Here is a 13574-nt window from a genome sequence, read left to right as displayed (position 1 = left end):
ATATCGTTAAGGTAATCGTTATGTGTGACAGCGACCAACGATCAGGCCCCTGCTGGGAGATCGTTGGTCGCTGAACAAAGTCCAGAACTTTATTTCGTCGCTGGATCTCCCGTGGACATCGCTGGATCGGCGTGTGTGACACCGATCCAGCGATGTCTTCACTGGTAACCAGGGTAAACATCGGGTAACTAAGCGCAGGGCCGCGCTTAGTAACCCGATGTTTACCCTGGTTACCAGCGTAAAAGTAAAAAAAAACAAACACTACATACTTACCTACCGCTGTCTGTCCCCGGCGCTGTGCTCTGCACTCCTCCTGTACTGGCTGTGAGCGTCGGTCAGCCGGAAAGCAGAGCGGTGACGTCACCGCTCTGCTTTCCAGCCGCTGTGCTCACAGTCAGACCAGAGAAGCAGAGCGCCGGGGACAGACAGCGGTAGGTAAGTATGTAGTGTTTGTTTTTTTTTACTTTTACGCTGGTAACCAGGGTAAACATCGGGTTACTAAGCGCGGCCCTGCGCTTAGTTACCCGATGTTTACCCTAGTTACCCAGGGACTTCGGGATCGTTGGTCGCTGGAGAGCTGTCGGTGTGACAGCTCTCCAGCGACCAAACAGCGACGCTGCAGCGATCCGGATCGTTGTTGGTATCACTGCAGCGTCGCTTAATATGAAGGGGCCTTCATATATGCCAAATGTTTCACAAACGTAGACTGGCAAACTTGCAACACCACATGCGGCTTCTACTGTAACTATTAGACACTAATACTGCATTTTTAAAATAATCTCATGAATATGATGCCGGGGCAAAAAGTAAAACGGGTTTTTGTTTTTTACTAGCACGAAAACGCAAATTCCAACATGTAAACCATGAACAAGCCTGTTATTGCTGGTTCTTATCTCTTTAATGAGTCTGTATCAAATGAGAAAAAAACCCATCAATGCTTCACACTTACCAAGTTAGTTAATATGAACACATCCATAGTCATTGGAGCAATCTACTGCTACGGCAGGCAAAGGAAAGGATTCCGGAACGCCAACGCTCGATTCCGACCATAACCGCAGAAGAGCTACAGACTCAGACTTTGTTCACACCAGTTCCCTTCCTGCTCCCTTGCAGGTTCCAGGATATATGACAGCAAGAATAACAGTCTGTATTGCCATAAATGCTGTCAAAACCCCCTATTTATGGACAACAGACCCAATGCGCTGAGATTTTTATCAAAGTGGAGTCATCATAGCTGCCTCTGCTCCCACTAAAATTAATTTCCCTTTGGAACATACAGAAGTTTCCAAACGTTCTTGTATCCATATAATGGGCCCCGCTCATTACTGCATTCGTGCCTTTTTTTTGGCGTTTTACATTTACATAGTAACATAGTAACATAGTTAGTAAGGCCGAAAAAAGACATCCAGTTCAGCCTATATTCCATCATAATAAATACCCAGATCTACGTCCTTCTACAGAACCTAATAATTGTATGATACAATATTGTTCTGCTCCAGGAAGACATCCAGGCCTCTCTTGAACCCCCCGACTGAGTTTGCCATCACCACCTCCTCAGGCAAGCAATTCCAGATTCTCACTGCCCTAACAATAAAGAATCCTCTTCTATGTTGGTGGAAAAACCTTCTATCCTCCAGACGCAAAGAATGCCCCCTTGTGCCCGTCACCTTCCTTGGTATAAACAGATCCTCAGCGAGATATTTGTATTGTCCCCTTATATACTTATACATGGTTATTAGATCGCCCCTCAGTCGTCTTTTTTCTAGACTAAATAATCCTAATTTCGCTAATCTATCTGGGTATTGTAGTTCTCCCATCCCCTTTATTAATTTTGTTGCCCTCCTTTGTACTCTCTCTAGTTCCATTATATCCTTCCTGAGCACCGGTGCCCAAAACTGGACACAGTACTCCATGTGCGGTCTAACTAGGGATTTGTACAGAGGCAGTATAATGCTCTCATCATGTGTATCCAGACCTCTTTTAATGCACCCCATGATCCTGTTTGCCTTGGCAGCTGCTGCCTGGCACTGGCTGCTCCAGGTAAGTTTATCATTAACTAGGATCCCCAAGTCCTTCTCCCTGTCAGATTTACCCAGTGGTTTCCCGTTCAGTGTGTAATGGTGATATTGATTCCCTCTTCCCATGTGTATAACCTTACATTTATCATTGTTAAACCTCATCTGCCACCTTTCAGCCCAAGTTTCCAACTTATCCAGATCCATCTGTAGCAGAATACTATCTTCTCTTGTATTAACTGCTTTACATAGTTTTGTATCATCTGCAAATATCGATATTTTACTGTGTAAACCTTCTACCAGATCATTAATGAATATGTTGAAGAGAACAGGTCCCAATACTGACCCCTGCGGTACCCCACTGGTCACAGCGACCCAGTTAGAGACTATACCATTTATAACCACCCTCTGCTTTCTATCACTAAGCCAGTTACTAACCCATTTACACACATTTTCCCCCAGACCAAGCATTCTCATTTTGTGTACCAACCTCTTGTGCGGCACGGTATCAAACGCTTTGGAAAAATCGAGATATACCACGTCCAATGACTCACCGTGGTCCAGCCTATAGCTTACCTTAAAAACTGATTAGATTGGTTTGACAGGAGCGATTTCTCATAAACCCATGCTGATATGGAGTTAAACAGTTATTCTCATTGAGATAATCCAGAATAACATCCCTCAGAAACCCTTCAAATATTTTACCAACAATAGAGGTTAGACTTACTGGCCTATAATTTCCAGGTTCACTTTTAGAGCCCTTTTTGAATATTGGCACCACATTTGCTATGCGCCAATCCTGCGGAACAGACCCTGTCGCTATAGAGTCCCTAAAAATAAGAAATAATGGTTTATCTATTACATTACTTAGTTCTCTTAGTACTCGTGGGTGTATGCCATCCGGACCCGGAGATTTATCTATTTTAATCTTATTTAGCCAGTTTCGCACCTCTTCTTGGGTTAGATTGGTGACCCTTAATATAGGGTTTTCATTGTTTCTTGGGATTTCACCTAGCATTTCATTTTCCACCGTGAATACCGTGGAGAAGAAGGTGTTTAATATGTTAGCTTTTTCCTCGTCATCTACAACCATTCTTTCCTCACTATTTTTTAAGGGGCGTACATTTTCAGTTTTTATTCTTTTACTATTGATATAGTTGAAGAACAGTTTGGGATTAGTTTACTCTACTTAGCAATGTGCTTCTCTGTTTCCTTTTTGGCAGCTTTAATTAGTTTTTTAGATAAAGTATTTTTCTCCCTATAGCTTTTTAGAGCTTCAATGGTGCCATCCTGCTTTAGTAGTGCAAATGCTTTCTTTTTACTGTTAATTGCCTGTCTTACGTTCAGTGTGTAATGGTGATATTGATTCCCTCTTCCCATGTGTATAACCTTACATTTATCATTGTTAAACCTCATCTGCCACCTTTCAGCCCAAGTTTCCAACTTATCCAGATCCATCTGTAGCAGAATACTATCTTCTCTTGTATTAACTGCTTTACATAGTTTTGTATCATCTGCAAATATCGATATTTTACTGTGTAAACCTTCTACCAGATCATTAATGAATATGTTGAAGAGAACAGGTCCCAATACTGACCCCTGCGGTACCCCACTGGTCACAGCGACCCAGTTAGAGACTATACCATTTATAACCACCCTCTGCTTTCTATCACTAAGCCAGTTACTAACCCATTTACACACATTTTCCCCCAGACCAAGCATTCTCATTTTGTGTACCAACCTCTTGTGCGGCACGGTATCAAACGCTTGCACCTTATTTTTATTTTAAAGTTGCACAGTTTGTAACCTCGACCCGACATCCACCATACATGTATGGCACACATCGAGAACTGGTGTATGGAGGAGGCTTAGAGGATGAGCCAACTGCCCCATCGCCAGCAGATGATGGCTGCGTTACTCAGCCACCATCTGCCTCCAACAGCAGCAGGTGGAGCAGAGTTTGGTATCGCTGTGATCGTACTGACCTGGAGAGTCATGATGTCCAGTAGTTTTTAGCAGAGTATTATAAGAAAAAAAAAAAGTAAACCTGCAAACGCTGAATTGCCCCTGACGTTTTTACATACTTATCACTGTGCCCCCTTATGTCCTTTTGGATTGTCTGAATGTCCCCTTGAAGTGTTCTAAGGTTTGAAGAAGATTCCGTATCCATGGGATCAGAAAAGCTTCCCAATTGCTGAAAATCTCACCAATCATGAGATATGCTGTTCTACTCCTCCGAAATGGACGACTGCAGATAGCCAATCGCAGCACTCAGCTGGTCTTCAACACGTCAACCTCTGCTCCATTTGCACAGGTTCTTCAGATCCCCGACTCTGCAGATCAGTGAAGGAAGAGCAAGAAGGTATCCCATATTCCAAGAATGGGAGGATAATAATCATGGGACCTCACCAATTAGGAGCACTGCTGTTTCATTTATCCGTAGTGGACCGCTGAGGATAGGCAATCACAGCACTCAGCTGGTCTTCAGCATGTCGACCTCAGCTCCATTTGCACAGGTTCTTCAGAGCCCGGATTCTACAAATCAGGAAGGTATCCCACATTCCAAGAATGGGAGGATATAACAATCAAGGGACCTCACCAATTATGAGCACTACTGTTTCATTTATCCGTAGTGGACTGCTGAAGATAGCCAATCACAGCACTCAGCTGGTTTTCAGCACTTCGACCTCCATTCACACAGATTCTTCAGAGCCTGGATTCTCAGGATCAGTGGAGGAAGATCAGGAAGGTATCCCGTATTCCAAGGGAGGATAACATTTAAACTTGAGAATACCCGTTTAACAAGTCCAGTGCTGGAGGCCACACATGCACAGTACTTGGTCAGACTCACCTTTCACGCGAGCAGCATAGTGTCCACCAGTACTGTGCGGGGTACTGAGTGCACCAGAATAAGCTGACCAATACCGGACATTGTGAAGATGATTGAAACAGACATCAGGAGGCACCATGACAAGTGTGTTATACCTACACACAGGAGTATTTTCTTTAAATAATTCCAAAAGAAAACTGTATTGTGAGCATTACCCTTTAAGAAAAGAGCCTAAGAGGTTTCCTATGGCAATGTATCTAGAAGGTGAAGGCGTACAGCATGAGGTATGCCTAAAATTTGCATGCATCACAGATAATTTTTCCAAACAATAAGCATCGCTTTCATCTGTCATTTCTAATCACTTCCCTAATTTGCATGCTGGTATAATTCATTATCGTTTGGGTTTGCGTCATGTATCTAGGCCGGCAGCAGCGTTATTTACCTTCCCGGAAATCTAGTCGGGCAATAAGTGACTTGGTAAAAACATCGTTACTATAAATTTCATCTTCTGAACTGCTCTGCTGGAAAAGGCAAGCACGAATTTAGAAATGTAAGATTTCATTATCTGTCACAGACCTTGTACTATAGTACACACCGCGGAACCATTACACGCACATCATTATGAATACGGCTCCCCGCAATGAATATTAAGATTGCTAACGAGCATTAATGAAGCAGATGTTTGCATATTTGTCGAAGAAAATGCAATTAATCATCTCTACATGAATACATAACTAACAAACTACTTGAATATGCCACCATTCACTGGGCACGTAGCGTGCTTCATAGGTACAGTACCTTGAAGAAGACCTGTCACGAGGTCAGAAATTAACAGTTTTGCTCTTATTTTATTCCTGCTCCTCTACCGAGTATTCCGTTATTTTCTTTTTTTAAATCCGCCATTCGGTTCCAGAGACATGGGACTTTTTATTTGGTGCTGTTTTTCAGTCTTTACTAAGGGGGCGTGGCTAACAGAGTGACAACGCAGCGCTGCCTACAGACACACCCCTAGAGCATTTGGTGAGCCACACCCCCCAGTAGAGACAAAAATTAGCACTAAATTAAAAGTCCTGTATCTCTGGAACCGTATGGTGGATTTTAAAAAATAAAAAAGCGGAATACTCAGGTGAGCAGCAAGAATAGAATGATAGTAAAAACTGGCCACTTTTGACTTGGTGACAGGTTCTCCTTAAAGCAATGCCTAGAAGATAGTGTCTCATGAAGGCTCGTAAATGAAACTACTAGATATTACTTGTGCCACAGTACAAGTCGCTGCAGTGTGCATCAGGACTTTCATGTTTGAAGACTTTGCTATCTTATATGGTTAGGATCATAGTGAGTACTTTTGTGGCACGACCACATGGTCTTCAGTAGCAAAATCTTCACTAAGTTATGTGGCTTTCCCAGTGGAAATTGAGAAATTACTGCATCTCTGTTGTATATCCGACCAGTTTGCACACACAGAGTCTGGAGCAGGACAATAGTGGGGCCATCCTCAGCAACCAATCACATCTATTTTATTTTCAAACTAGAATGAGTTTAGTTGCTATGGTGATCTGCCACATTCCGTCCGAATTCACTTTTAGAGTGCTAATATATTTCAAGCAATGTGAATGTCACCCTATGCTGGACTGCAGTTTATTCTGGTAAGAACGTGACTTTTAGTAGACAACGGAACAGCCTCATAAATCTTATAAAAAAAAAAAAAGTTTCAAACAACATACAAGAACATCGCACCACAAACAAACCGCTATAAATGGGGCTGCCCGCAGTGAATATTAAGAGGCCTCAATCATTGAAGCAGATGGCTGCATATTTATCTGCGAAAATGCAATTAATCTTCTCTCCATTGCTAGATTTGTGAAAGTCGGAATAATCGAGGACAGGGGATAATTAGCATATCACATTCGCAATCATTTCCCAGAAGTATTCGGTATAGATGGGATGCAGAATGAGGGGACTGAGAATCTGTCAGTGTACTGCGAAGTCTGTAACTCACCTATTTCTCAGCTCCTTATGACCACACACTACATTAAAGAGCAAGATGGGGCAAAATCTTTAATGAAACTCAATTGCAAATATGACTTTTAGTCCCAAATACATTTATTTACAAAAAACAAAAAAAAAAGTGTCCCAAAACGTGGACAACAGCCATAAAAGAATTGCTATTTAAAGTAATTACTATGGTAACAATCTAGAGCTACTCCGTCATGTATAACCAAGGCTAAGAGGGAGGCGCATTCTTACATACGGCCCGTGTGCTCACTGAGCCCCATAGGCCAACATCCCGTGCCCACAGCCATCAGTCCAGAGACTGATCACTGAGTACAATGGGCAGGAGCAGCGGTACTGCCATAGTCGGGTCACGGGCGGTATACACAGAGGGAATGCAATGCCGCAGGTATAAGAGGTCAGAATGGAGACATTACTCAATAATCAGTATAACATGACAAGCTAATGATTGGCAGCAGCTTACCCGTAACTCATCAATCATCGGATACTCCCCCGGCTTTAGGTAGGACAGGTCAAGTCTTCGCTGGTAGTCTTCAAGTCTCTGGAATCAGATACAAATACTTAATAGCGGGTTCACAGGACACGGCCTCCGACTACGAGAAGTTCCTAATAAATAGCTTTAGATTAACTCATTTTGTGTGATGGGCTCTGGTCATCAATTAACAGAATGGCACCCATTACCTCTTCACAGAAAGAGGGAGGCTTCACAGTAAACAGTCTTAAAGGGGTTGTCCAGGCTTGGGACAAAAGTCTGCAGGCACTATAAGTTAGAATGCGTGCACACGATTTGCACACTTGGGGACACACGCTGACTACATGTGTCCCAGAGAAGCCGAACGCGCCTAGTGGGTACATGGCCGCCCTCTCCTCCCACCAATACCTGGTAATACTGAGCGTGAGCACTGCACGCTGAGACACACACCCTGACGGCAGACATTGGTCCCAAGCCTGGACACAACCCCTTTACACCAGGAACGGACAGTGTAATCAGTAACCTGGTCATCCGCACTATCAGCGATCACAAGCCCTAGGAGCAGCCCATCTGTTCTGCTCCGACCGTTCCCTTCACCCCTTCCCAGCGCAGCCCATTTCTGTTTTTTCACCCCTTCTTCCATGAGCAATAACTTTTTTTTTATTTTTTAATCCACATGATGTATGGGGACAGGATTCTTTACAGGATATCACTTATTTTACCATACAGGGTCCTGGCAAACCAAAAAAAAAAATCCAAGTGCAGTGAAATTGCGAGGGGAAAAAAATGCAAATCTGACATGTTTTTTTGGGTATTGTTTTCATAGTGTACATTGTGTAGTAAGTGACCAAGCAATAAGACTGTCATTGGTACGATTATGGGGATACCAAATTTATACAGTTTTTTTTATATTTTAGTGGTGCAAAATAAACAAAAACAAAAAAAAACTTCTAAACATTTTTTTGAGGGGTCACCATTTTCAGAGACTCATAACGTTTTCATTTTTTGGTCCATGGAGCGGTGCGAGTTCTTTTTTGAGGGTCGACAATTTCTTTTGCTGAACGCATTTTGCACTGGATATCATATTTTGATCAAGCTACTATTTTTATATTTTGATACATTAGCCTTTTCAAGACTATACCAAAAATGGGCATATTTTTCATTATCTTTAATAAAAAAGGATAGTAATTTGAAGTGTTTTTTTTTTTTTATACTTATTACTACATGTATTATTAGTCCCCTTAGGGGGATTTGAACCTGTGATCATCTGACCGTTTATACTATACTCAGCAATGCCACAGTAATGCTGCATGTAGGAAAAAGCCATGGTCTCCTCTGAAGTCCGGCCACAGGCTGAGCTTCAAGGGAGCTCCATGATGACAGACATGGAAGTCTAACAGACCCCTGGCTGCCATAGCGCTCCATAGACGCCCCGCGATCACGTCAATGGGGCACATTGAATGACACTTAATGGCTGTGACACAGCCAGGGTCTGCCTCTATCTTCCAGGTATACGGTGCACTGTCCCCAAGAGCTGGCTCTACGCACGCATTACTGACTTGCGCCGTATATGTACGGCAGATGTCAGTAAGGGATTAAACCCATGTTCGTATCTGCGCTGTTCCAAATTAAATTGTTTAAGGAAAAAATAGATCTGTCACAGAGTTTCACTTTCCTCTCATAATGAAGACAAAGCAGCAGGTGTCCGTTGGGGCCGCAGCGCAATGGTAACACCAAAACGTTACGGCTCCCATCATAGGTTCATAGTGATTCCACACTAAAGAAACCATCACAAAGAACAGTGCTGGTCCTTCATGGTCGGCCCTTAGCCGCTGCACGCTCCCAGCTCACCTGCTTGTTCTCCGCTTCTCGGACAGCCTGGTTGACATGGTTCAGTATACGCCGGCAATGGTCCGCAGCGTTCTTTACCTTCAGCTTCTCTTCTGGTTGGTCTAGTGAACACAACGGAAACGTAAATCAACCAGCTGGAGCCAAGGTCCACCAGACCACACTGTGTTCTCGGAAACACTGGAGCACTCCAGATTAAGGCTTTTTTCACACACGGATTTCTGATTAATACTTCTATGCCAAAACCAGGAGAGTCTCCAAAACAGAACAGCCAGGAATCTTTCGATCATATTTTTCTGGTTTCGGCATACAAACACTGCTGCACAATACTGACCACATACAGATGTGTGAATAAGCCCTAACCCATGCTGGCTGCTACTTTGTAGCCTGGCTCATTCATGATGCACATTTTCCGGGCAGCGTCTATTGACAGGTTCCTTTTAAATCAGAATTTTATGCTAAAAGGTATTTAAAATAAACATCTTGCAACTTTCACGCTCCGGCCTAATATTAGACTCACACTTCCAGTTCTTTCAGGAAAACACAATGAACATGAGCAGCAATAGACTGCCCGATGCTGCGGTGGTAAGATCACCTCCTGTGGATAGTGGATCCTGCGTTATCTACTGTGCACAGAGGTTACCTTACATTGTACTTTTGTCTGTGACGATAATTAGGCTGCTGAAAAGTCCTCTTTACAGAACAGCAAGTGTGACCCTAAAATTAGATTTAGTGGCCACGGTGATAACACAGGATTTCTAATATTTTTTTGGTTTTTAACTACAGATCGTAGAAAAAAATAAAAAATATATACTGTATTATATTATTATTATATATATTCTACTGGTTGCATAAGAGGACAATGTGGTCACAGTCTCTGGAGTGCACCAATAAGCGGTCACATCACACATTGGGTAATATAGAATAGCGCCGAACAAGGCAAAATTACACATCTTATCAGAAAATATATAAGCATTTCATTTTCTGATTTGGAAAATGATTCTCCCACACAAAACACTGGTATCTTCCAGACAGACACAAATACATCCATATATAACTGTAGCAGTACAGCATCTGCTGTGCCATGCCCACTGTATTTGCATTACTGAACACCAGGTAATTAAAGGGAACCTGTCAGGAGTATCCAGCCTCCTAAGAAGTCTATATGGGCATGCAGGTCATAGGAAGCTGAATACATGATACCTTGATATCTGCGATCTGAGGTCTTATTCCAGAGAAATACACATTTTCTTATATACCATCTTTTTCTGACTATAAGACGCATTTTTGTTCCCCAATATTTTGGGGGAAAGTGGGGGGTGCGTCTTATAATCCGAATCTGTGTGCTGTGCTGTAGAGGAGGGGGAGCGGCTCTGGGGTGGGCTGGCTGCAGAGACAGCAGGAGGTCCTGTGCTCCCGCTCATTAGCCTCATGAAATATTCACTGCACCTGCTGTCCATCACCTCCGTGCTGAAGATGTGGGAGTGGATTCACAGGGGAGCAGCGAATATTACATGTGCCTGCATCTCCCCCCCTCCCATCATGGATACGGCCCCGTCACTCTTATATGCTCACCCTGTGCTGCTGGCAGGCATATGCCCCCATGCTGCTGGCAGGCACATGATAAAATAAACTCTTAACTCACCTTCTGATGATGGCTCCGTGCTCACAGCTCCTCGGTTGTGCTTCCTGTGTCTGTGCCCAGGTCACATGATCCGATGCCTGGGAAACAGGAAGCACAACTGAGGAGCTGTGAGCAAGGAGCCATCATCGGAAGGTGAGTTAAGAGTTTGTTATTTTATCATGTGTCTGCCAGCAGCACAGGGGGGGGGGGGGCATGTGTCCAGCAGCACGGGGGGGGGGGGGGGGGGGAAGGGGCATGTGTCTGCCAGCAGCACGGGGGGGGGGGGGGGGGGGCATGTGTCTGCCAGCAGCACGGGGGGGGGGGGGGCATGTGTCTGCCAGCAGCACGGGGGGGGGGGGGGGGGGGGGAAGGGGCATGTGTCTGCCAGCAGCACGGGGGGGGGGGGGGGGGCATGTGTCTGCCAGCAGCACAGGGGGGGGGGCATGTGTCCAGCAGCACAGGGGGGGGCATGTGTCTGCCAGCAGCACGGGGGGGGGGGGGAGGGGCATGTGTCTGCCAGCAGCACAGGGGGGGGGGGGGGGGCATGTGTCTGCCAGCAGCACAGGGGGGGGGGGGCATGTGTCCAGCAGCACGGGGGGGGGGCATGTGTCCAGCAGCACGGGGGGGGGGGGCATGTGTCTGCCAGCAGCACAGGGGGGGGGGGGGGCATGTGTCTGCCAGCAGCACAGGGGGGGGCATGTTTCTGCCAGCAGCACAGGGGAGGGGATGTGTCTGCCAGCAGCACAGGGGGGGAGGGGAGGGGCATGTGCCTGCCAGCAGCACAGGGGGGCATATAGTGACTGGGGGGCCTGTACCTGCCAGCAGCACTGGGGGGCATATTGTGACCGGGTGGGGGGGGGGGATTTGGGCATGTCCCTGCCAGCAGCACAAGGGGACATATTGTGACCAGGGGGGCATGTGCCAGCACAAGGATGGGGGTTATATAGATACCAGGATGAGGGACATATGATTTGTAAGACGGACACTGGTATTATAAGACCCATTTAACATAAAAAAAATATTTTTTTCTCTTTTTATTCACCAAATTTGTGGGTGCGTCTTATGGTTCGGTGCGTCTTATAGTCCGAAAAATACGGTATAAATGAGCTGTTAAGACCCATAGGCCGGACATAGATCTCCCTGAGAATCTGCCTCCAGAGCCTTTTTTAATTAGAAGGCAGAGTTACCAGTGTGAGACATGTAACTAACACATTACAGTAGAACTGAACTTTGTCTCATAACAAACATGTTTGCAGTAGCAGCTCTCACAGCTCTGCTGTATCACAAAACGGACTACCTGCAAGATGGAAGATGAAGCCCAAAGAGGACAGATGTGTCAGGTATAAATCACACAGAACTCTGCAGTGAGACCAGGAGAGCAGACTGTCAGTCATTACATGTCTCACACTGGTAACGCTCCCTTTAATTTAAAATAAGTTCTGGAGGCAGATTGTCAGGGAGATCTATGTCCGGCCCATAGATCTTCACAGCTTATTTACATATAAGAAAAAAATGGATTTTTCTGAAATAAGACATCGAATCGCAAATATCAAGGTATCATTTTATTCAGCTTCCTATGACCTGTATGCCCGTACAGACGGCTTAGGAGGGTGGATCCTGAAAGGTTCCCTTTAACATAGGCGGAAAAGATACCGGAGACCTTTACAGCAATTAGTTTAACAGACGGAAACCAGCCTCATCCCGGTAATTGATTTCCACCCCAGGTAAAAGCTCCTAAATATAGTGGGAGTCCATCAGCGCCCGCTGACCTGAGTACTTGGCGATGTTGTCCAGCAGTAGCGGGTATTTGGTCAACCTCTGCATCTCTGTTGGAATAATGTCCTTCAGCTGCAAGCGTCTGCACAGTGGATTACTCTCAGCATCCTGCAGGATACATCCATCATTGTTAACAAGACTTATTACATGCACCAGCAACTTACCATCAAGTACTTCACTTCATTACAAATTACATGAGAACAGCTCCACGCTATGCCTAGCACATTACCCAGCGCACGAGAGGCCAAACGCTCCGATCACAAGTTCCCCAGATCTGTCTCTATGGTTAATGTTCCCACAGTTCTGTCCAGAGTCCATTGAATGCCCGTTCATACGTGATCATTAAGTAATGTCAGTGGGGGGGATGACGCATCTCAGGCCCCAGAGCCTTCCATGGGGTGACTATTCTATACGGCACCACTGGTGACATTGAATGCAAGAAAAAAAAAAGTGACAATCTACTTCTATTCCACCGATAGCATCCTAGCAAGAGTTTCAATTAAAACATGATATGTGATGGGAGAGAGGGGCACGGCAGGAAGTAATGCAATGGCTTCTAGTTCCCAACAACAGATGGTTCTCTGCCAATCAGCAGACCCCCACGGGTAAACATCAACCTTAGAGGGGCTCCGCTGAAGATCAGTTATCACCTATCCACCAGATAGCTGGCAACTTGCTGATTGGTGGGGTCTGCCGCTGGGACCCACCAACTTCTACCCCCCATTAGGAAGGAGCGGCAGTGCATATGTGCGGCATGAGCACATTATTCCCTATGGGGGGCTGCTGAGCGCTGCTTTCTCCTGCAGCCCCATGGAGAATGAATGGAGCAGTGACCAGGCCCTCAACCTACCGCTCCATTTTGTAACATGTATGAAAGTTTCCGCATACTGACCATTGGGGACAGCTCCAGCGGTGGGACACCCAACAAATCAGCAGGTTACCCTCTATCTCTCCTCTGTAAAGCGGATCTGTCACCAGATTTCTAAACAACAAACT

At 45.1% G+C, this 13574-nt stretch overlaps 1 protein-coding gene across 3 annotated transcripts in view; it reads right to left on the bottom strand.

Moving 5' to 3' along the window:
- The window catches only part of ARHGEF12 (Rho guanine nucleotide exchange factor 12), a 195814-nt gene that overhangs the window by 51881 nt on the left and 130359 nt on the right, over positions 1-13574 (bottom strand). For all 3 annotated transcript variants that reach the window (XM_069741781.1, XM_069741782.1, XM_069741783.1), the window contains exons 29-31: positions 12572-12686; positions 9182-9282; positions 7322-7399 (exon numbers count right to left, since the gene is read on the bottom strand). In XM_069741781.1, coding sequence (XP_069597882.1) covers positions 7322-7399; positions 9182-9282; positions 12572-12686 — 294 coding nt within the window. The remainder of the gene's footprint in view (positions 1-7321; positions 7400-9181; positions 9283-12571; positions 12687-13574) is intronic.

This window comes from Ranitomeya imitator, chromosome 10 (assembly GCF_032444005.1).
Source record: "Ranitomeya imitator isolate aRanImi1 chromosome 10, aRanImi1.pri, whole genome shotgun sequence".
Lineage (NCBI taxonomy): Eukaryota > Metazoa > Chordata > Amphibia > Anura > Dendrobatidae > Ranitomeya > Ranitomeya imitator.
The sequence above is the reverse complement of the archived record's forward strand: the minus strand, read 5'-3'. Positions and strand labels throughout refer to the sequence as shown.